The sequence below is a fragment of the Bos indicus genome, chromosome 12, assembly GCF_029378745.1.
Source record: "Bos indicus isolate NIAB-ARS_2022 breed Sahiwal x Tharparkar chromosome 12, NIAB-ARS_B.indTharparkar_mat_pri_1.0, whole genome shotgun sequence".
Lineage (NCBI taxonomy): Eukaryota > Metazoa > Chordata > Mammalia > Artiodactyla > Bovidae > Bos > Bos indicus.
The window spans coordinates 71,891,719-71,916,196 of NC_091771.1; the positions used below are offsets into that span (position 1 = coordinate 71,891,719).

General features: G+C 42.7%; 2 protein-coding genes across 3 annotated transcripts in view; both read left to right on the forward strand.

The window, feature by feature from the left end:
* Positions 1-24,478, forward strand: part of LOC139176086 (ATP-binding cassette sub-family C member 4-like) — a 374,149-nt gene that overhangs the window by 204,714 nt on the left and 144,957 nt on the right. The window lies entirely within an intron of this gene.
* LOC139186275 (ATP-binding cassette subfamily C member 4-like) lies at positions 262-23,238 on the forward strand. Its single transcript, XM_070800556.1, has 6 exons — positions 262-746; positions 4,711-4,821; positions 5,363-5,483; positions 18,419-18,643; positions 22,262-22,351; positions 23,140-23,238. Exons 1-6 carry the CDS (start codon positions 673-675, stop codon positions 23,236-23,238), a joined length of 720 nt encoding a protein of 239 aa, XP_070656657.1. The 5' UTR covers positions 262-672.

Below are 24,478 nucleotides of genomic sequence, written 5' to 3' on the forward strand. Positions count from 1 at the left end.
TGGGGTTGGAGTAGGGTCTATCCCAGGAAGGTCCCTCAGTGTTTTACTCCATTCCAGTTGGAGACCTTCCCACAGTGCCCTTGTTTGGTCCTGAGGAGGGCAGCATGTCCAGAGGGTGGGCTGCTGTCTCCTTCTGCCATCTTTCTCAGGGTTTCCTCTGCAGCGCATGGGCAGCCTCTGAGCAGCAAAGATGGGCGGGGCCTGAGACTCCCGCCTCCTGTGAGTTCCTGGACTCAGAGCAGGAACTTCCGCAGAATTTGCAGCCAGGTGTGCTCCAGGGAGCTGGGCTGGTTGTGCCCCGCAGTCAGCCTGCCTGCCTGCCTTTATCAAAGAGCTGGTAGCTTTGCCTCCCACCTGCGTGGAGCTCCTAGCAGCATTTACCTGGGTGTCTCTTGGTCCTGCAGCCCCACACGTGGCATGCTGCATCCATCCTAGGCCTGTGGCAGCAGCTGCACAGAGTGGGTGCCTCAAAGGTGGACTCTGGAGGTTTCTCAGTCCTGGGAGGTGAGACCTGGCACACCACTCTTAGAAGCAGGTGTTCTCAGGCTCCGGCCCAGTGGACCTGTGGTGTGACCAGTCTCCAGCATCCCCGCCGGCACCTCCAGGAGCAGCAGGAGGCCCACCGCCTCCTGAGCAGGGCGACCCCGGTCTGCGTCCGCCTTGGCTGGCAAGATGCTGGCCGTGTCCCCGGAGGTGAAGACCAACCCCCTGCAGAAGGCGAACTTCTGCTCACGCCTGTTTGTCTGGTGAGCACCCCATCTAAGCTGTGACAATTCCTGCAAGCACATGCCTGACACTGCTGGCTTCTTTTGGGGACCAAGGGACAAGGAGAGGGTGTGTTCGGGACTGGTGGCAGTAGGGGTGGGAGGAGGACCCAGGGACCTGGTGTCCACCTTATCCAGCTGCCTCAGAACCGCTCAGCAATTCACTGTCAGTTCTGAAAGAAGCTGCAACTTTCACCCCAAGGAAGCAGCTTATGAACAATTTTATTTATCTAATCAGTGCCCTGCACCTTTGCCATCTTCCAATAATGTCCCCACCTTTCCGCATGTTCCTTAGGTGAACATCTGAGCTCCAACTGCCCTGGGATACTTCTCTCACCCTGTCTATGGCCATGCCTTTCTTTCTTTCCATGCCTCCCTCCCTGTGTGGTTGACTATTTGTCCTGGTACCTAGTCGAGGCCAATTTCATGTGTGTACAAAACACAATTGTTTTTTATGAAATGAATGGGAACACTATTCTGGAACACCTTTTGCTTTTTCCTGGGATACACAACCAGGAGCAGAGTGTCTATTTGACCACAGCCCCTTTCCCTATTGTAAATATCTCCACTTCCACCTTTGAGGACCAGATCCTGGGAATGGGGTCCATGAAACCTGTGGGGTCTTATCCAGATTTCTAGCTCAGAGAAGCAGTGCCTGATCCCTGAGCTGGGAGGAAACACACAGATGAAAAATGCTGCAGAGTGCTGAAGCTCTTAAATGAAGTCTTCATCTAATAGCTGGGACTACAGAAAGGCAGGCCTGAACCTTTGGACTTTAATCACACTTGGGTGATTACTAGATCTTTTGTTTCTTGACTCTAACCCATTCATCTTTCCCACAAATTCTGATACTTCTTTTCTGGGACAGCCTAGGGGATCCCCAGAGTGATGGCAGCTCCTATTCTTGTTTTGATGGTAGTATAGTCAGTGTATGTGGCCACATCTCTTGGCTATTGGATGTCCCTTAAGGAAAGAGGGTCCTAAAAGAAGGAATATGTGTGTGGTTACCATAAATAATAGCAAAATAGATAAATGTCTCTTTAATTTCAGGTAGAGCAAGAAACTCTCAAAGCACATTCTGTTTGTTGATTTTGAAAATATATGTGCATAGAAATGGAAGGTGGAGACTTTGATTTTGGTTGGCACCCATTTCCAGTTTTCCTGCTGGAGAGGAAAGAGGGTAAAGATCATCTGCAGAGGTCTTTACCCTCATCTGGAGAGGAAGGATTGGTAAAGACCGTCTGCAGCTTGATTATCTCAGTTCTCCAAGAGATAAAACTAATGAGACAATTGAGGAATCATGGACCAAAGAGCAAGAGAAGAAGAGTAACTGGAAAAGGCTCTAAGAATGGCCTTAGCAGCTCATGGAATCTGGGGATCTTTCTTTTGAAACTGTCACAAATTTGTTCAGTCAGGCCATTCTTGTTCTGAGCATTTAGCCAAGTGGCCTCTGTAAATATATATATATATATATATATATATATATATATATATATATATATATATAGGAGTATAGTTGATTTACAATGTTGTGTTAGTTTCAGGAGTACAGCAAAGTAAATCAATTATACATATATCCACTTTTTAAAAAAGATTATTTTCTTTAAAAAAGAAAAAAAAAATAAAGGCTATTGAAGAGTATTGAATAGAGTTCCCTCTGTTATACAGTAGGTTCTTACTAGTTATCTATTTTATATATGCTTCCTTGGTGGCTCAGATGATAAAGAATCTGGCTGCAATGCAGGAGACCTGGGTTAGATCCCTGGGTTGGGAAGAATCCCTGGAGAAGGAGATGGCAACCCACTCTGATATTCTTGCCTGGAGAATCCCATGGACAGAGGAGCTTAGTGGGCAACAGTTCATGGGGTCACAAAGAGTGAGACACAAATATAGTAGTTTATATATGTCAATTCCAGTCTCCCAATTGTCCCTTCTTGCCTTATCCGCTGGTAACCGTAAGTTCTTTTTCTACATCTGTAACTCTATTTCTGTTTGGTAGGTAAGTTCATTTGTACCGTTTTTTAAAGATTCTATGTATAAGTGATACCATATATTTGTCTTAGTCTGCAAGCGGCTTTCTCTGGCAGTTGGGATGCACTCTCTTTTATCAGACCGCTTGTATTAACATAGAAACAACAGGAAATGGTTGCTGGGGCACAGATTCCCCCTTGATCAGCCGGCAGGTAATCAAGAGCTTTGTAGTCTTCAAGAGTCATGTGGGCCAGAGGGTCTAGGGAATATTTTGTCATTCTAAGGTTAGAACTGGGTCCTCTACTTACCCAAGCTAGTCTCTGACTTTTTTTTTTTATGGTTATGGGATTATAAATCGTTACTAGTTCTAGGCTCATCAGGGATCCTACAAGAGAGACAACTGCTATTACCAGTCCAACTCCCCTCCTGACTAGATGAATGGTCCCCTTTGATTCACAGCTTGTGTGAGTGTAATTAAAATCTGAATGTAACCTTGATCTGGGTGTGAACCACCTATAGCCCAGTGTCCCCTGGTAGAGTTTTCTTGGAGACAGTTGATGGCCCAACGTGGGTGGCCCTTGTCACAGGGGCCTCAAGGAACAAACATCCCTCAGGGGTGCACACGCTGTCTTTGGGTTTTCTTGAGTCAAGTTTAGGCTCATGGTGGTGCCCTTCCATCCAGGGTACTGGTTGCATAATCAGAGTCATCTATGTTTGGTATGATCCTGTTCCCACAGCCGTTAAGCATGATAACTACCTAGAGTTGGCCATGCCTGTAGGTGGAGGGCTCATAGTGAACAGTTGGTTGAACTCCCAGAAAACAGGGATTTGACTAACACATATACCTTTGCAGGGGTGTGGTGGCAGTGGGCAACCTTGATGTCCCCGGGCAGAAGCCTGGGCATGGAGGAATTAAACCGTAGTTTGGTGATGTTGTCAGTTGTTAGTGGAGTTCCCTGAAAGTCTGGGGCTATATTTATTCCCCGACTGAGACTGAGGCTGATTGTGACAGATCCAACAGTCAGTAAAACTTCAGCCCTTTTGGATGTTTGAATGTTACTTTTTAAAATAAATGAATCTGCCAGGGAGTGATACCAAGGAGGACCGTAAGAAGAATCAACTGTGCACTTTAGCTGGGAAGGTGTTACTTATCTTGAGTTTGTCTTCAGAAGATTGGGGTCAGAAAGAGGCTCACGTGAGCATTCTGGCTGAGGGGAGTCTGACAGGACTGTAAGGAGTTCAGGGTCCAGAGCCTGTTAGACTCAGGGTTTTGTGTCCATAAGATAATTGCCTGTAAAAATTCCTCTCTGTTGAGAGCTGATCTAAGGAGATCTTGACATCAGGGTTGAAACTGCTTTGAATATGACTGGTGCCCAAACACTTTAGTCATATCCGACTCTTTGCAACCCCATGGATTGTCGCCCACCAGGCTCCCCTGTCCATGGGATTTTCCAGGCATGAATACTGGAGTGGGTTGCTGTTTCCTTCTCCAGGGGATCTTCCCAACCTAGGGATCGAACCAGCATCTCTTACATCTCCTGCATTAACAGACAGGTTCTTTACCACTCGTGCCACGTAGGTATCCTTGAATCTGATACAGTTCAGAAGATTTAAGTCCTCAGTAATAGAGGAACGTTATCTGCAGCCTTACCCGCAATGGCCACTCAGCTCTATTCTGCTTTCCTGAAACACTGTTACTTTATTTTCATTTCTAGATATATTTTTTCCTTAATAATTAAAGAACATGTACAGTGTATGTTCAGTAGGCCACAAACAGCCTGCTTTTATACCATGTATAAGCCAGCATGACTTTCCTATACCTAGAATATATGTGTGTAAGCACATGTCTAAATTCCCCCTGTACCTTTATATATTTAAAATGTAGACTTCTTTTTTAACAATGTCCATGAATGTAGGTTTCTAATTAGAGATGTATAATTTGGATATATGTCACTCTCCTTTTAATGTTTAACAGGTGGCTAAACCCCTTGTTTAAAATTGGTCACAAACGGAAATTAGAACCAGATGACATGTATTCAGTGCTTCCAGAAGATCGCTCCCAGCGCCTTGGAGAAGAGCTGCAAGGGTGAGCACAAACATCAGAGAGAGGGGAGGAAGAGTGAGAATTTCCATGTGGGGCTAAAGGTTTGGGGGAGGCTTTGCCTTCCTCTGGGTTCTCCTGAGCCTCCTCCTCTGACACTGCACACTCACCCCCTCAGGCTGACCCCGGGCTTAGCCCACTTTGCAGTCTGGGGGAGCCCGTGTTCCCTGTGCATCTGTGGATGTGGAGGGAGCCCTCAGCCACGGCCCTGGAGGCCGAGCTCTGTCTTGGAGATGGGGTCCCTGGAGGAGGGTGTTTACCCTCCTGAGCTCCTCATGACCTGTGAGTCCAGCAAAGCTTGGCAGGAACTTGTTTCCAGAATCTGGAACTTTTCCCTCAAGGCCTGTTTCTCTGGTGATTCAGAGTCTGCACCGCTCATCTTTCAGGAGCCCTGTGAGCAGGTAGCCAGCATCTATTGCGCAGCTGCAGAGCGCACCGTAGTGCAGGCTCGTCTCCCACTCCGCCCCATCCCCTATCCCCTTTGGTGGACACGCTGTTCTTCACTATGCTCTGTTTCTCATCGCAGGCACTGGGATCAGGAAGTGAAGAGAGCCCAGAAGGATGCACAGGAGCCTTCCTTAATTAAAGCAATCATAAAGTGTTACTGGAAATCCTATTTAATTTGGGGAATGTTTACATTTCTTGAGGTAAAAAATTTTTATACTGTGCATCGCTTTTTGGTGTATGAATATCAGTACTGAGGTGGACGGGACCGGTGGGGAGAGAGGCCAGTGGTCTAAGGTCTGAGGATAAACCCTCATGGAAACATGATAGAGCTCAGAGGTTGTATTCATCTTTAGAATGGCAAGAACTGGACTCCAGGGGTTACTGTTCTTCTTTTAACTGATTAAAGAGTGTTGTGGAAGGATGGCCTTGAAATAAAATACATTTTATTGTATGGTAGAAAGTTCCTGGTGCTCAGTATAAACACTGATTGATCTTTGACCAAAAGAAGATTCCAGCAACCTCAGGCAATATGTGCCCTGTGATTTAGAGGAAGGTAATTTGGACCTGAGCCCAGAATAAAGTACCTTTTATGGAGCTTTGTTATAGTTTAACAAGGTAAAAATTGTTACCTTGACCAGGTCACATCTGATAAATGCTTTTCTAAGAAGATACCATTGCCGCTCCTCTTCCAGGGGAACAGAACCCAGGGCCCTGCATCTGGCCTGTAGCTGCCCAGAACTCCTTACAGTACACCTTGCCCCAGGCTTCCCCCTTCCCTATGGGCTGGCACTACGAGCAAAGCCCCTGTGGGGAGGAGCTCCAGCTTGACCATGAATTCTGTGTACCCTCCACGCTGCTTTCTTTCCCTGGTTGTGGGAGCAGATTCCTGGTTGAAAGGGGAGTTCTAATAGCCTGGCATTGGCAGAGGGTGTAGAAGGGAATGTTCAGGGCAAACCAGAGGCAGAAAGTTGTGAGCTCAGTGACCTCCTTGACCCTGAAGATCTTGGGTCAAGATCCCCCAGAGGACAGTTCACCTGGGGACACAGGGCTGTGAGCCCCCTGTTCTGGCTGAGCCTGCTGGGGGTCTGCTGCTGACCCCCTGGGTGGTTTGTGCTCTCCGTGGTCCCTTAATGCTGCCTTTGGGACACGGGTGGGCTGTGAGTGTGTGAGCAGGAGGAATGGAAGATGCCGTTGCTGTGAAAGGGGTGTTTTAGGTGCACTGTGAGCTGTCCTCAGTCCATTGTGTTGGGGATGTGGTGGGTGGGCCAGGTGGTTTACAGGTGGGCGGGGTGGCTCTGGTTTAAAGTGCTGAAGGGCACTGCGGGCAATGGGCAGCTGGGGAAGGTGAAGTCCACCCCATACAACTGGAGAGACAGAGAATCTGTCAGCTCCCAGGTGACTGGATGGTCCTGGGGGATGGAGTTCTCACTGATGTCAGAAGAGGATTGGCCATTGTGCCAGAGGATGGGACAGGTATGTGGGGCAGGGTGTCGCCTTTGAGAGGACACTGACCACCTAGCTACTGCAGTGCCTTGTGAAGGGCAGGGGTGGGAGAGTGAGCAGGAGCCTGTCAGGCTGCCCCAGCCCTTCTTTGTCCCGTGTGCAGCTGTCCCAGTCATGGAATTTCCACATAGTCACAGTAAGTCTGTTTGAAATACACAGGTGGCAAGCTGGTATGGCCTGTTTGTGCAGGATTTCCTGACCTCACACAGCAGAGCTCTCATGAATTCTGCTTATCAGGAAACCCTGGGGCCTCGGTGTCTGCCTGTGGCTCATGCCAGGTGCATAGTTGGATGAGTGGCCTCCGGGTTTAATGTTGGATCATATCCTGGAGCAGGTCTTTCTCTGCTGTCCCTGGCTCTCTAGTTTCTCTTTGGTAGCAGATGCTCAAGAGTCTTAGAGTCAGGTGGGTTCAAAGCATAGCCCATGTGGCTGGGTTTGAACTGAGCTGCTGGTTTTTCTTGCTGTCCTGGGCTGTTAGCCCCTTGAGTGGGGTCTCTAAGCCTTTGATGCTGCTGTGCTGCTGCTAAGTCACTTCAGTCGTGTCCGACTCTGTGCCACCCCAGAGACGGCAGCCCACCAAGCTTCCCTGTCCCTGGGATTCTCCAGGCAAGAACACTGGAGTGGGTCGCCATTTCCTTCTCCAATGCATGAAAGTGAAAAGTGAAAGTGAAGTCGCTCAGTCGTGTGCAACTCTAGCAACCCCACAGACTGCAGCCTACCAGGCTCCTCCGTCCATGGGATTTTTTAGGCAAAAGTACTGGAGTGGGGTGCCATTGCCTTCTCCGAGCCTTTGATGGATCCCATCCTAATATGAGTCCTGGGTCTTGGCTGTGGCAGCTCATGGGAGAAGCAGACATAGAGGGAGAGGCCGCAGGATCTGGGATTCTTCCTGAGAGGGAATCCTCCCCACTGTGGTGCTGGGAGTGTTGATTTCAAAGTTGTCCAGCCCCAGTAATACTTCCTTCTGGGGGTCCAGTAAGGCCAGGCCTGGGGCTGCATAAGGTGCAATTGGTAGAGCCCTGGCCCTTTCAGGAGGTTGGTCGCTGGGTGGTCATGGCAGAGAAGCGGTGAGTAAAGGACATAAATTTAGGGGCTCATCTGTGTGGCAGTACTACTAGTACTAGTAGCAGTGCTAGTTAGTTAATAATTGATTTTATGAAGCAACTTCCCATGTTGTGATCAATCTATACTGCTTGTTATTCTTTATATTTTAGATGGTGGAAATCTAAACTCAGCCCAGGATTTTCTAAAACACAAACATGTTTCCTTTTTGACCTCTGGCCCTCTTTTAATCCCTCAGATTCACAGAATGCCCCGTGGATCATCCATGATCCGAAACAGTGTGGTTTTTCCACCCACAGAATGAGCAGGGCCTCCCAGGTACTCCTGGAGGCACCAGTGGGAGAAAGCAGGGTGACGCCAGTCCAGAGTGAGGCTTTTAGGGTTTTAGGATTTTGAGATATGAAAACCTCTGTCCTATGAGAAGGGCTTCCCTGATAGCTCAGCTGGTAAGGAATCTGCCTGCAATGAGGGAGACCTGGGTTCAATCCTGGGGTTGGGAAGATCCCCTGGACAAGGGAAAGGCTACCCACTCACTCCAGTATTCTGGCATGGAGAATTCCATGGGCTGTCCTGTGAAAACTGAGGAATATCTCTTCCTCTCAGAGAAACGAGTAGCAGGCTGTGGAACACTTGCCAGTCACCCCTAATTAGAACAGAACAGCCTGAGAGCTCCCAGCATCCCTGGCCCCTGTGTGAACCTTCACAGGTCCTGTGGGTGGAGAGGATAGGTCCCCACCTGCCTGCGGCCGTCAGGGTGGAGAGGAGCCTGAAGCCTCTGCCTGGGCCTGAGTCACAGAGACCACCTCCCCAGGTCATCAGCGCTTCTCTCTGAGAGGTGAGGTCTCCATTGCTGGTGTGTAATGGGGTGATCTCAGAGATCCAGAGTGGGTTCACCCAGTCCCTTCCCCTGAGAGGGGAGGTGTTTCCGGGTGCTGTGTCCTTTTCCCAGGACTCTTAGAAGTGGCCCAGCCTTGTCCGGTCACTTGGCCTTTGTTTGAAGCCACTTTTGCTGATGGTCTCTGGTCCAGGTGGAGGCTGTTGGAAGCCCATGTGTGTGTAAACCTTCACTTTGGAGCTCAGTTAATGGACAGGAAGTAAACAGAATCCTCTGCATCCCACAGTGGGCTTTGTGCCTCAACTCACGGCTGGTTCCCCAAGAGCTGAGTGGTCTTTGCATTTATTTCCCAATACTTTCTTCCATGTGTCCCTCACTTTGCTCAACCCAGGAGGCTGAGGAGTGGCTGCTGGTGGCAAAGATACTGTGGGCTGAGAGCAACCACTGAGGACCACACAGCAAGGGAGAGGAGGAGGGGGCCTTGAGCCAAGCAGAAGGGGACCTGCGGAGCAGATCTGCTGTGTGTGCCCTGCTGGTCCTTGAGAGCATAGCATTAGCGATTAGCCATTAGGTGTTAGTAATATCCACAGTGATGACCTTGAGTTGTAAATTAGGGTTTTATATCCACCTTCTTTTCTTTTTCTAAGCATATGTAAGTTTTTAATGTAAAATTAAAATTTTTTTTTAAATTGAAGTATGATTGGCTTACAATGTTATATTAGTTTCTGATATACATCAGTTCAGTTCAATTCAGTCGTTCAGTCCTGTCCAACTCTTTGTGACCCCATGAATTGCAGCACACCAGGCCACCCTGTCCATCATCAACTCCCGGAGTTCACTCAAACTCACGTCCATTGAGTCAGTGATGCCATCCAGCCATCTCATCCTCTGTTGTCCCCTTCTCCTCCTGCCCTCAATCCCTCCCAGCATCAGGGTCTTTTCCAATGAGTGAGCTCTTCACATCAGGTGGCCAAAGTACTGGAGTTTCAGCTTTAGCATCATTCCTTCCAAAAAAATCCCAAGGCTGATCTCTTTTAGAATGGTCTGGTTGGATCTCCTTGCAGTCCAAGGGACTCTCAAGAGTCTTCTCCAACACCATAGTTCAAAAGCATCAATTCTTTGGCGCTCAGCTTTCTCTGTAGTCCAACTCTCACATCCATACATGACCACTGGAAAAACCATAGCCTCAACTAGACAGACAATTGTTGGAAAAGTAATGTCTCTGCTTTTGCTATCTAGGTTGGTCATAATTTTCCTTCCAAGGAGTAAGCATCTTTTAATTTCATGGCTGCAATCACCATCTGCAGTGATTTTGGAGCCCAATAAAGTAAAGTCTGAAACCGTTTCCATTGTTTCCCCATGTATTTCCCATGAAGTGATAGGACCCGATGCCATGATCTTAGTTTTATGAATGTTGAGCTTTAAGCCAACTTTTTCACTCTCCTCTTTCACTTTCATGAAGAAGCTTTTTAGTTCCTCTGCACTTTCTGCCATAATTAGTGATTTAATATTTTATACAGTACATGATAAGTTTAGTTGCCAACTGTCACCATGCAGAATTATTCTAATATTATTGAATATATTTCCTATGTTGTATAATTCTGTGATTTATTTATTTTTTAAATTTTTATATATTTATTTTTTGCCCCCAATCCCCTTTTACTTATTTTATAATTTGGAGTTTGTACCTCTTAAGTTCCCTCACCTATTTCACTTGTTTCCTCCACCCTCCTCGATCCATTTTCTTTAGTCAGGGAAGTAGGAGACTCTTTTTGAAAGATTGCATTCATAATGTTTAAAAATGTTGGCAATCTGGGTAGAAGTGAAACTTTAATTACAGTCTAGAAAATTTGGTTTTACACATGACTTTTCTCAAGAGATCTTGTTCCATTGTGGTCGCCTGTGAGGAACAATGTGTTTTCCAAGCCTTTGTGAATCCAGACTCTGCCATTAAGAATAGAGTAAATCTCTTGGCAAAACTAATACAATTATGTAAAGTTTAAAAATAAAATAAAATTAAAAAAAAATAAAAAAAAAATAAAGAATAGAGTAAATCTCTTACCAGGACTTCTAATAATAAAAGTGATGAAAAATCCTTGTTTTTATGGTGGTTTCAGATCACTCTTCTCTGTTGTAGCTCATTTAGGTTTCCCAGGATTCCTCTGAGGGAGGCATGGCGGGTATTTTCACAGATAAAGACCCCGAGGCCCAGGAGGGCACACGATGGGCTTGGGATCCTGTGACTGGCAGGTGGCTGACCTGGTCTCTGAGGCACTGTGCTCTGACTGCTAGACCCGTGTTCTCTGTGTTCTGTCCTCTCCTCCCACAGCCTCCACTGAGGCTCAGAGCCAAGAGGAGCTGCTTTTCTAGAAACAGCTCTGGCCCCTCTGTCACCTGATTTCTATAGTGTTTTTTTTTTTTCTTTTTAATTTCCTGTAGATTTTTTTTTTTTTTTAATCTTGTATTCCTTTTATATACAGGGAAGAGGTACAAGGTTCAGGTATTCATAGATTCATTTTTTTTTTTTTTAGTTTTTTTTTTTTTTTTTGTAGATTTTTAAGAACATTTCAAAAATACAAAAATAGAATAGATGGAAAGGTAACACAACGTGTCACTCCGGAGTAGGGCTCTCTGGCAGAAAGATTGTTGTGAGTTGATTGTGTTTTTCAGAAATAGACACAGGAGAAACTCTGAAGACAGAGTAGAAGTTATTCTTCTGAGGGACATTTACACAGATAAAGGAAATCTCCATTTGTAAAGGTGTCTCCCTCTCTGTACCAGAAAAAGAAGGATGGCTCTAAATCACAGCAGAATCCTGTTGAAGGACAGTCTTCAAGAAGGATGAAATCTGCATAACAAACCCAACCCTGCTGTAGTTTAAGCTGCTTCTCCTGCTAACCTCTCATTGGCGCTCCATCACCTTTTCTTTTGTCTTTAGGGGGAGATGGCATTTAAGGTGGTGGCTTGGGCTATCTCAGGGAGTTACTCAGTTCTTCTTGATATTTCTCATCTGTATCAGAAATATACATGTTAATAAACTTCTGTTTTATTTTCTCTTGTTATTCTGTCATTTATTACAGGGATCTTCAGCTAAGAACTCAGAAGGGTAAAGGGAAATAAGCCCCTATGTCACCCTAAGTCAGCTTCAATAATTGCCATAATGAGCAGTCTTGATTCATCTGAAACACACCCTCACTTCCCAAGATTATTTTAAAGAAGTTCCAAGACATCAAATCATTTTTATCCATAAATATTTTAGTATGTATCTTTAAAAGATGTGGAATCTCCCCCCACTAAACATATTTAGCATAAACATTATTTTTATAGACTTCCCTGGTGTCTCGGATGGTAAAGCATCTGCCTACAATGCGTGAGACCCAGGTTCAATCCCTGGGTTGGGAAGATTTCTTGGAGAAGAAAATGGCAACCCACTCCGGTATTCTTGCCTGGAAAATCCCATGGTTGGAGGAATACAGTAGGCTACAGTCCATGGGGTCGCAAAGAGTTGGACATGACTGAGCGACTTCACTTTCAGTTTATTATTTTTATGCATAAATATTAACTTTAATATCATTAGTATCTAGCCAGTGCTCACAGTTGTCTTTTCCCCCTCTTCCACTGGAAGCAGTATTAAATAAGGTACACTTGGCTGACATAGGTTATTCAGATTGCCTTTCTGTTCCCCTCCACCCCGAGCCTCTAGGTTGTTTGACCTGTAGAGATTCCCACAGCCTGGATTTGGCTGATTGCATCTCCTTCTGTGTCAATTAAGTTGTTCCTCTGGCACCTTAGGTTGGTGTTTTAGGTCTAGAAATTTGATATAACTCATTTGGATTTTCTTTACCCCTTTCATCTATGTAGGAGGTAGGGTTGTATATTTCCCTTATAAGGCACATAACATCTTGTGTGTGTGTGTGTGTGTGTGCATGAGTGATGTTGGAGCTATTCATGATCCTTGCTCAAGGTCCATTAATTTATTAAGGGTTGCAAAGTGGGGATGTTCTAAGCTCTTTGGTTAATGCTGAACTATAGTGTTTATATGGAGAGTAGGGGAAAATCATTTTTTCCATTTTTAAAACCTGTTTTCCAAATGGGGAATTGGTTCTCCTCTAGTGAGGAGAGGGGCTAGTGAGTTTTCATGGTTGGTTGTTTGGTTTGGTTTTGTGACTGTCAGTTTGAGCTCATGGATTTAAGCATTTCTGATCTGCTTCAGTCCATTTTATTTGTTATGCTTGTGTCAACCTTTGGCCATCTTTGGGCAGTGGGAGTATATTCAGGTTGGGTCCTAAGTCTTTTGCATATACCCTAGAAGTCTTGGCTAGTTTTTTTTTTTTTTTTAATGTCTTTTTTTGTTTGTTTTGTTTTTTTTTGGTTTCTGGTGTGACAGGATGTTTCTAGTTCATTTTGTACAGCATTTGCTCAGCCCTGGAATCATCCATTTCTCCAAGCCGCCCTGTCTTCTTTTAGTGTGAAATGGTATTTAAAGACTATAGTCTGGATGCTAGAGGGGCTTATTGCTCTTGGTTATTGTTTCTTGGCTTTTTTTCATTAGACCAAGTTAGAAAACATTTTTAAGGTAAACAAATATGTTTATATGGGTGTTTCCAATCCAAATCAGATAGAGGACCCTAGTTTTTTACTTCATCTTGTTGTGCTTACATCTGTATCTCTTTTCTCCCATCATCTATTCTCTTTGTCCCATGTCTAAGCCCAATTCTCAATGATACCAACATAACTATTCATTTGTTTTACCTTATAATGTGACTTCTGAAAACATAATAAGATTTATCTTTTGGCAGTTCATACTGTCTTCACGTGGGTGTATCACGCAGAGAATGTGTTTTCAAATTGTTTTTTTTAAACCACTTTTGATAGTCATTTTTTGTATGGTTCTTTGAACCAACAGGATGGGCAGATATTTAGGTACTTTTATTTAAATTTATTCTGAAATTTTAGGAATTTATTTTTAAAAAATTAGTTCTTTTATAATTATAATTCTGTATAATGTTTTCACGATTCCAAAATCAAGACAAGGCTACTTTTAAACAAGGCTAATATCCTTGTTAGCTCTATTCTAATTCTCCTTCTCCTTTTAGAGATAATTTTCCAGGCTAATTTTGACTCATCTTTTTATTAATGTTTTTTTAAATATAGTTTTATCTGAATTTTTGTTTTCCTACTGTGCAGAATGAAAATTTTCAATTTCAGTGCTGTAATCTCTGGATTTGGGTTTATAAGGATTTTTCTGGAAGCATGAAATGTGTCATGGGACTCTGGTTAAAACTCTTTGTGATCATTGTAACTCCTTCATAGCAGGTCTGTAGCCATTCCAGGCTCAGATGCCAAGACAGTGCAAGAGTGGAGGTTAGCAGATGCTTACAAGGGGTTAGTTTCTACATCCAGACTCTTCCAGGGAGAGGAATCTTCAGGCTCCACCCTAATCAGTTGAACCTAAGCCAGTTTCTGGAAGCTGGACCTTGGGCATCAGAGTGGCCTTATCCCCCCCAGGTGATGCTAAGGTGCAGTCAGGATGAAGACTACTGTGTAAAAGATGAGTGAAGGCTAGGATATCTAGAATGCTGGTTGTTATTATTTCGCAGATTCACTGCTTTTTCTCCTCATCTCTGGATTTTTCTCAACTCTACTTTAGAACTCCCCCAGTTCTGAAGATTAACTGCTTGTTCAATTTTTCCCTACAAGCTCACTCTTTTCTGCTTATATGTTTCACTCAAGTGTTTTTCTTTGTTAGCTTTCTTCTATTTTTGTGTTTTTATTTCCATGAATGAGATGTGGGGAAATTGGGTGAGAAATGTTTCAAGTACCTTAACTTGGAGGAGGAATTCTATCCACTGCAGAAGTTCTAGTTTCTAACCAAACCCTGCAAGAAGTTATCCTAAGAAGCAAAAGCTGGGACCCAATATCAGGTGCTTTCAGGAGGCTGAATACCAAGGACTCTATCAAGAAATGGCTACCACCAGCTTCCCTCGCAGTCCGGTGATTAAGACTCCATGCACCCAACGCAGATATGAGTGTTTTTGATCCCTGGACTGGGAACTAAGATTCTACATGCCACAGGGTGTGGCCAAAATAAAAAGTCTGCCTCAGAGACTCAGACTCTCAGATAATCCAGAATAATGGATGTTGTGGTATTAAATTCAGCTCTTTTATAGATCCTTTACGATTTCAGAGCTGTGAAGAATTCTTGTGAAAGAATAAGAACTATATTCTCAATTGGTTTGTGGAAAGAATGTACATGTGGTCATAGATTGATGTCAGAGAGGAAAGGTTTAAGGGACAGTGTTTGACCTTGTTCTGCTTATCAAGAAAGTTTTAATTTGGTTAGCTTCATGATTGATAATGAATATTTTCTCAGTTGTTTTATTTCTTATTAGTTGACAGTGAGAATTGGGAATGTACAGATGAGAGAATTCCTTGGTGGTGTCTGCCCACAGCAGTGTACATGTGGTGGGGGCAGCTCCCGGGAATGGCTGCCACCAGTGTCTGTGTCCCCAGGGTGAGCCACAGCCACTCCTTGCCTCTCTGAGAGACTCTCCAAGGCAAGCAGAGTCTTCTGAAATTCAGTCTACCCTTGGGATTCACACCACTGTTTCATTTGGAGTTAATACTTGGACTAGAACATTAAGCATATGCAGGAGTTAATCTTCTGGTAGCTGGACAAACTTTTGCCTGGTTTGCCTCAGGCAGTTTTACCAAATGTTAGAAATGGAAACACTCACAGATTATAAATTCTTCTGCCAGCTGTCCTGCTAAACAACTCTGCATCTCTAACCTTTCCTTGTGTGTGGAGGGGTTGGATTTACTTAGTCTACCTTTGATGGCCTCAGTCACTTCTGCCCTGTGTGTTCTGGAGGCTTTGAAGAATCATATTTAATATGTGTCTTCTTACTCTCTATATGTACTTGGGGTTTTGTTTTCACAATTTTGTGCTATTCATTATTTTGCTTTCTATTTTTTCTTTTTGAGAGAAATTACTGGAAAATTGTTTTTTGCTTGCTGCTATTTTTCATATGGAGCATAATATCAATTTTCTGTTTTCCATAGTTGCAATTTTCCTTGTATGTTATACTTTTCATCAGTGCTCTGAATTGCTGTGACTGCTCCTTGCTGGAGGCAAAGTTGTACATGTGTGCTCAGTCACTCAGTTGTTTCTGACTCTTTGTGACCCCATGGACTGTAGCCCACCAGGCTTTTCTGTCCATGGGATTATCCTGGCAAGAATACTGGAGTGGGTTTCCATTTCCTCTTCAGAGGATCTTCTCAACTCAGGGATTAAACCTGCATTCCCTGTGACTCCTGCATTGAGATGGATTCCTTACCATTGAGCCATTGGAGAAAGTCCCAAAATAATAAGTAACTCTCCCCTCAAATTGCATCAGTAACAGTTCATGTTTGAAATCCTTTGTTATCTTTTTGAAAGATAACAAATTTTCTATCCCAATTAAATAATAGTCATTATCAAGAATAAAACGAATTCACAGATGAGTAGAAGATATGAGCCATGAAATGGCATTATACCTTAATGAGGCTATTTCTCCAACTGTTTTTTTGTTTTGTTTTGTTTTGTTTTAATATTGATTTATTTGGCTGTGCCAGGTCTTAATTTCTGCATGTGGGATCTACTTCCCTGACCAGGGATTGAACCAAGTTTCCCTACATTGGGAGTGTGGAGTCTTAGCTAAAAGACCACCAAGGAAGTCCCTCAATTAAGTTATTAAATATTGTTTCTCAGTGAAAAACTCCAGATATGCTTAGGCAGTAATGACCTACCTTTATTTACACTTCTTTTTGCTGGATTTATATTAAATTTATCCATATTATCTTTGGTGAGTGCTATTACTCTTATTTCTCCTATAATTACAAAGATGTTAGGCTCAAAAGGAGAGCTAAGTAACAAGCAACAGTGTTTCCCAAATAGAATCATAAGTTTCAGGAAAGTTTTGAATGACAGATATTACTGCTGGGCTTCTGGTGGTTTGTGGCTCCAACACTGGACCGCCCTTGGCAACACCTGGGCTGGGACTTCCCGTGTGTACAGTTTGTTGTTCTTGCTTCTCTGTGTGGCCTCCACATTTCCATCTCAGGAAACTATAAACAGTGTGGTTGACAGTCCACTGTGTGAGGGACTCTTCCATGAGCTCTCTATGCCTCTTGGGATGGATGACAGATTACGATGGAAATGTATGAGAACTGATCATTGTACTCAGGTCTAATCATCTTACTTACACTTCTTCAACTAAATAGTGTTCCCTTTATCCTCTATAGTAGATGAAAATCTCCATGAGTTCATGGAGGGAGAGGCAGTTGGTGCAGCCTGTTAACGTGTGTGTGTGCATATGTCCATTTGTGTAGAACAAGACAGGAATGTTAAGATTTAATGAGACCCCCATATGAGGGATGGGGACATCTTTGAATAAATATCCTGATCAAGCACTGGTTGGCTGAGCAGAAAATGCTTGGTTTTCTTTTTGGTGTTTGGTGTTATGGATTCTCCTTCCCTCCTCTTTTGTGTGTGTTCCTCAGCTTCAGACAGACAGAAGAGAGCTATCAAAGCATACCTGTCAGGTAAGCAAAGCTTACTCTGTCTGTGTTAGTAATGCGGATTGCCAGAAAAGGAAAAGCCCTGTTCCTGAAAGACTTCCAAACTTTTAACATTTTGTCTTTTGAGAAGTCTGTGAAGGAAATGACATTGAGGCCCAAGGTGTTTAGTTTTGTTAACTTGAATTTGTTGATTGATTTCCCTTGATGGTGAAAAAGGGATCCTAGGAAGAAGGGGACCTTCAAGGGGTGACTAGAGGGAGGAAGTAGATTGTGAGGTGGAGTGGCTGTTTGGCAGGGTGGGTAGGTGTTGCCGTTCCTTTGCCTTTTTCTTTGGGAAAGAAACTTGCTTTCCCTGAGTCTTACTCAGGGTGGAAGCCCAGTGCACCCTGAGTCAATTGGTTTAGGCCTTGGGGAAGAGAGGATTGGTAACATTTCTTCCAAACCACCAACTTCAGTGGATGGTGGATCAAGAACTATGGAGATATGATTTTTTAGCTTGGCCTCCACCATGTTTAATTTTTTACTCCAAGGAACATTCCAACTTCTAGAGGGTAGAGGCGTAGTGAGGCAGTGCTCTCGGGAGCTGAGAGCCTGCAGAGCTGTGAAGCCTGGTTTCTTTGTGGTACTCCTGCCAAAGCCAGTTTCCATTCCCTGGATCTACGTGTGGAGTTTGGGGTAGAAAAGAGTGGATTTGTTTATGCCAGTGTCTCAGTTCATAAAGATTCATGAAGACGGTGATAAAAACACGTCTCCCATACATGAACCACATTGACTTTCTATTGGGCTGGGACATTGAGAGTATGGGGGACAGGGGCAGGCTGCCAGCAGGCTTGTTCCTGTGGAAGCAGATTTCTTCCTCTTCTTCTGCCACCTTTTTCTTTATTCATCTTAAGGCTCAGTTGGTATTGAGCCTATTTGTGATATTTGTTGAGCATCCATGGTGTGCTAAGCACAATGTACTAAGGCTTTACTATGTTTGAATGGAAAATTTTGCCTTCAGGTTAAACTGTTGCCTGCTTGACTTATAGGACATAATAAATCTGCATATTTTTCTTTTAAATTAGTCACAAATGTAGCATTTTCTCAAAATGCATTTTAAACATGCTAATGATAAAAGTAAATCTTGTGTAAAGAAAAATTGACATTTCTAATTAAGACTTTTTTCTTTTCTTTTAGGAAGGCACCAGAGTAGTTCAACCCATATTTTTGGGGAAAATGATTAGTTGTATTGAAAACTATGATCCCAATGATTCTACCTCTTTGCACGAAGCCTATGGCTACGCGGCAGGGCTGAGCGCCTGCGTGCTCGTGTGGGCCGTTCTGCACCACTTGTACTTCTACCATATGCAGCGTGTGGGGATGAGGCTGAGAGTAGCCCTGTGCCATATGATCTACCGCAAGGTGAGTGTCACTCGGTTCCACAGTGTGTACCTCCCCTGAAGGATCAGGAACATTTAGGGAAAGTTCTCTGTAAACTAAACATTTTGTAACTGGGATCATTTGTACTTTACTGGAGAAGCTTGGTATTTGCACCAAGTCAAGTTTTTTTTTGTTGCTTTTCCAATATATAATAAAAAGTTTCCTACTGAGATTGGATCAGGGCTACCTTTTATGATTTTTAGCCACATAATATCCACGTTGCATAATATCCACTAAATCTGTAATAAAATCTAATTAAAAATTAAAGTATCAAAGGTATCCCATTGATTTTCAATGTTTTTATGCCTAATTCTCATAGTGGTATTTCTGGAAATTTTGTTGTCGTTGTTCATTAAAACCTTCAAAGCTGTATTTAAAAGTGAACTTCAGGATTGGACCCATAAAATTAAATCTTGGAGAACAGAATGGATTTGAGAAAGGGAATGATTATATTTTCCAATGGCCCATTTAATCACATTCAGTACAATTGTGTTAACTAAAGAAAAATATAAATAAAACTCAGGCTTAATACAGACTCACTATATGCTATATGCTATAGTTACAATTGTTTTATTGGCATTAAAGACAATAATTGGACATTTTGGATAAAACTTGAAAATTTCCATTGTCTTTAGTAATTTGAGAGAGAATTTGTTGCTGTTCTTTCAAGTTATTTTCATAATACTATGTTTCCTTTTTCTCTTTAGTATGCATTATAGAAGTTTTAATAAGACCTGATTTGATGTGTTCAGTGATTTTTATATTGAGAAATGCCACACAACTATTTCACAGCTTACCCTGATCTTAGCTAGTGTACAAGGAATTAGGATTTCAGATGTCTTTACAAAGAAATTGCCACAGATATACCATGTCAACTGTTGAAAGTCTCTGTGTAAACTTGTGTCTCAGTATCTTGTTGCCCTGGGTTATTTGCTTTAAAAAATCCTTATTTTATTGTATTATATACTTGAATTTTTCTGCGAGAGTAGATCTGAAGTGTTCTCAAGTGAAAGTGTGAAAGTGAAAGTCACTCAGTTGTGTCCGACTCTTTCTGACCCCATGGACTATGTAGTTCATGGAATTCTCCAGGCCAGAATAATGGAGTGGGTAGCCTTTCCTTCTCCAGGGAATCTTCCCAACCCAGGGATCAAACCCAGGTCTCCCTCATTGCAGGCATATTCTTTATCAGCTGAGCCAAAAGGAAGACCTAAGTGTTCTCAGGAGACACACAAAATGGTAACTACATAAAGTGTGAATATGTCAATTGGTTTTACTACAGAAATCATTTCCCAATGTATATTTTTAACAATAATCGTGTTGTCTACCTTAATACATATAATTTTTATTAAAAGATAAAATCCTAATCAAAAGCGAAAACCAAACAATTTAAATTGAAATCATCACTTCTTTTACCTAGTAGCTACTTATGCTGCTTATCTAGAGCTTCTGTTTCTTGGGAATGTTTTTCTTGGCAAAATGTAAAGTGTCTTCTCCTCATCTTTCCTTGAGCAGAATCTTGTTAATCTCAAGGGTCCCTGGCATCTCATTGTGTGTGTTTGGCACGTGAGCTGGTTTCTTCCTGGGTGATGTGGAAATGGCAGTGATAACTGTAGACTCTAGCCAGGGTTCTTCATTGTCCCTCATCATATATTTGTTATTCTCTTGCACCTTTCACTGTTTAGGAGATGAGTACTCAAATTTCTCCACAAGTTAGCTAGATGTTTGTCTTTCTAGATCGTGCTTAGCTCCCATAAGTATGTGTGAAATGTCACCAGAACTGCACTGTGAAAACCTTGTTAGGTGTGAGGTCATGCTTCAGGCAAAGCTCACTGTTTGCTGCACAGGTGAGCCATTGTCTACCTGTTTTTCTTCCTCTTCCCACTAACACTTTGGAATGTGACCTTTGGGAAATTTTTAGGCTCTTTTTAGCTGAAATTTGAATGATCTTGTCAGATGTGTCATAAATATAATGATTTGTCATTTCTACAAATTTAGTAAAGTTACTTTTGGCTTTTGGTCATTGATTTTTAAAAATTATTATAAAATATGCACAACATAAAATTTACAATTTTAACTAATTTGGGGAACATTGTTTATTGACATTAATAACATAAAGAACTGACTCATTGGAACAGACCCTGATGTTGGGAAGGACTGAAGGCGAAAAGAGACAGGGGTGGCAAATGATGAAATGTTTAGATACCTTCACTGACTCAATGGACATGAATTTGAGCAACCTTCAGGAGATAGTGGAGGACTGAGGAGACTGCTGTGCTGCAGTCCATGGCATTGCAAAGAGTTGGGCATGACTTAGTGACTGAACAACAACAATTTAGTGACATTAGGAACATTTACATTGTTGAGGAAGCAACACTGCTATTCATCTCCAGAATTTCATCTTCTCAAAGTGATCCTCTGCATCCAATAAACACTAATTCTCCAGCCACCCCACCCCACCCCTACCAGCCATCACCATTCTACTTCAGTCTTTGAATGTGACTTGGTGTCCCATGTAAGTGGAATCGTGAAATATTTGTCATTTTGTGTCTTGTTTATGTCATGTAGCACAATGTCTTAAGGGTTCATTGACGGTGGAGCAGATGTCAAATTTAATTCCATTTTACAATTGAATAATATTCCATTATAGGTATATACAGCATTCTCTGTATCCATTCATCTGTTAGTGAACATTTGGGTTGTTTCTGCCTTTTGGCTATTGTGATCATTGCTGCTGTGAACACAAGTGTATAAATATCTGTTCAAGTTCATACATTCAGTTCTTTTGAGTACATTCCCAGAAGTGGAATTGCTGTATTACATGCTAATTTTGTGTTTTTTGAGGAACTGCCATACTCTCTTCTATGGCCGCTACGTTGTTTTACATTCCCACTTTATCATTGATTTTTCTGTTTAACCTGAGGACTAAATGAAACAGTTTTATGAACCGTGAGACTGTTTGGATCCGATTGGTGGTCTTTGAAGAAGCTCATGGTGTCTGTTCAGGTTCCTCAGATCTCTAGGACATTTTTCTTAACAAATAAAGGAATTGTGCAGCAGAGGCTGTGTTTTTTGTAAAGTCAGCAGACTGGCATTAAGAACAGAGGTTCCTCACAGAAACAGTGTTTTGAACATTATAGTCACTCATTTCAGAATGAATAAACTAAGCCCAAAGGGTTTAAATGAGGTCACACACAGAATTGATAATCAATTCCAGATTTATAGTCCATCCAAGTCCTCTAATTTCTTTCTTTAAGTCAGCCTTTCCACTCACATCTAGTTTGGCTCAAATTTATTTTGGTTTGTTTTTAAGTCTAAATCAACATCCTTTTATCCTTCAGACAGGTTCAAGTTCATTGAGAAACAGGATGGGGGATTTTGCTTCTACCTCCTGCTCCTCTCTTTGCTGTTCTTGTGGGTAGGGCTATCACCACATTGAGGAGAAAAAGGATGAATATAGGTCCCTAGAACCCTGCTGTTCGGGGTCACTCTCTTTGTCCTAGCACTGTTCAAGACTCCATGAAAACAGTCCATTTTGCTATGTTGTAAGATTGACTTGGTATCACCTTAGCAATCCAATTCTCTGTATCTTTCTCTCACTAGGTACTTCGTCTGAGTAGCTCGGCCATGGGGAAGACCACCACAGGCCAGATAGTCAACCTACTGTCTAACGATGTGAACAGGTTTGATCAGGTAAGCTGCCCCTGAGGGATCCTCTTTCATTTCCCATCCTTCTTACTGAGGGTAGCTTATTGGAAGGCCAGGTGCCAGGATTTGGTGTCAGCCAGGGTTCTGTTGAGGACCTAAGACAAGGGTCCTCTTTATCCAACTCTCATTTCTTCAGTATGCAGCTTAGATGTAACAATGTGTGTTGTCCTGTGGATGAGAATTTTGTTTTTCTAATAATAGGCAGTAGGATTCTATCCCAGCTTGGTTAGTGTCCCTAGGGGTCCTTCTGGTGTGGCCTTCTTGGCATATGGTGTTGGTGTTGCTGGGCTGTCTTCCTCCTCCTCTGGATGATGAAGGCCTGGTGGGCAGGGGTAATTCTTTCCCTGTTCAGTGCCTGCTATATAGGGAGCCTGTGAGGAATAATGCCAAGTGGATGGTCCTCAGCCAGACACAACCTACTGTCTGCTGTCCCCTCACACTCTTTTTTCCCACTTACTTTATGAATAGATTACATTACCCAGGGCATTGTAGCTGTTGGTAAGATCTGTACTGCACTAGACCACTTCTCCTTCAATTATTCATTCATCAAACATGAAGTAAGACTTCTACTCAGTTTCAGGGATAAATTAGGTTTAGTTTTTGCACCCCGCCCCCAAAGCCACAGCCTGTCAGGGAGGTAAATACTTAAGTAATTACTGGAGAGAGTAGTAGGTACCATAATATAGGCTCTCCTGGGGAGATGGTGGCTGAATTTTGGAACAAAGAGAGTTTGGGGAAACCCTGAGCTCATCTGTGTTGTGGATAAAATTCAGATCTTCCTCCCAGTGCTGCTGATTGGGTTCTCCCTGGCTGGTCCTGTGCTGCCCCAGAACAGTGTCATCTGGGGTTGGATGTGTGGATTTCTGCTTTAGCAGGTTTAAAACCCACTGTGATTATTTCTGTTTTGGTTCCTGTATCTTCCTTACAAGCATATTATTTCTATACTGTGTCCTTACTTGTGTTGTTTTTTATAATATCCTAAGAAGGCTTATCTTTTTCTTTAAGGTAATGATGTTCTTGCACTATCTGTGGGTGGGGCCACTGCAGGCAATTGCAGTGACTGCCCTGCTCTGGATGGAAACAGGAATATCGTGTCTTGCTGGGATGGCGGTTCTCATTTTCCTTCTGTTGTTGCAAAGCTGCTTTGGGATGTGGTTTTCATCACTCAGGTAAGTGAAACACTGGTTTTAAAAATAGGTAACATATATTTGGTGACAACTACAATCTGTTGGATGCTTTTGTTTAAAAAACAAAGTGCCTTCTCTGATCTTTTCTTTGTGTGTGTTGTAGACCCTTCAGGCTTAGTTTAGCCAGTGGTGGCTCCAGCTTTAAGCTGAAGGATAATCTTGAAGCAGGAAAAGTTATGGGATTTTCCAGACCCTCCCAGCACTGTACCTGAATATGTAGAGTATCCTTGAGCACAATGTACCTATATTGAAGTTATTTAAACATTATTAAATAGTAATAATCTTACAGGCTCTATCTTAGCTGCATGTATTTTTATTAAGCTTGGGTTAGAGTGATTTTTCCAGTATGTATATTCATGTCTTATTTTTAATTCAATGTTTCCATTAATTTATAAGTGTCCAAGGACAAAGTCAGTTTTGATTAATTTTTTAAATCAACCTATTTATTTTAATTGGAGGCTAATTACAATATTGTGGTGATTTTTGCCATATATTGACATGAATCAGCCATGTGTATATATGTGCCCCCATCCTGAACACCCCTCTCAACTCCCTCCCCATCCCATCCCTCTGGGTTGTCCCAGTGCACCAGCTTTGAGTGCCCTGTTTCATTCATCGAACTTGAACTGGTCATCTATTTCACATATAACAATATACATGTTTCAATGCTGTTCTCTCAAATTGTCCCACCCTCAGCTTCTCCCACAGAGTCAAAAAGTCTGTTCTTTATATCTGTGTCTGTTTTTCTGTGTCACATATGGGGTCATTGTTACCATCTTTCTAAAGTCCATATATATGCATTAATAAACTGTATTGATGTTTTTCTTTCTGACTTACTTCACTTTGTATAATAGGCTCCAGTTTCATCCACCTCATTAAAACTGATTCAAATGTGTTCTTTTTAATTGCTGAGTGATATTCTATT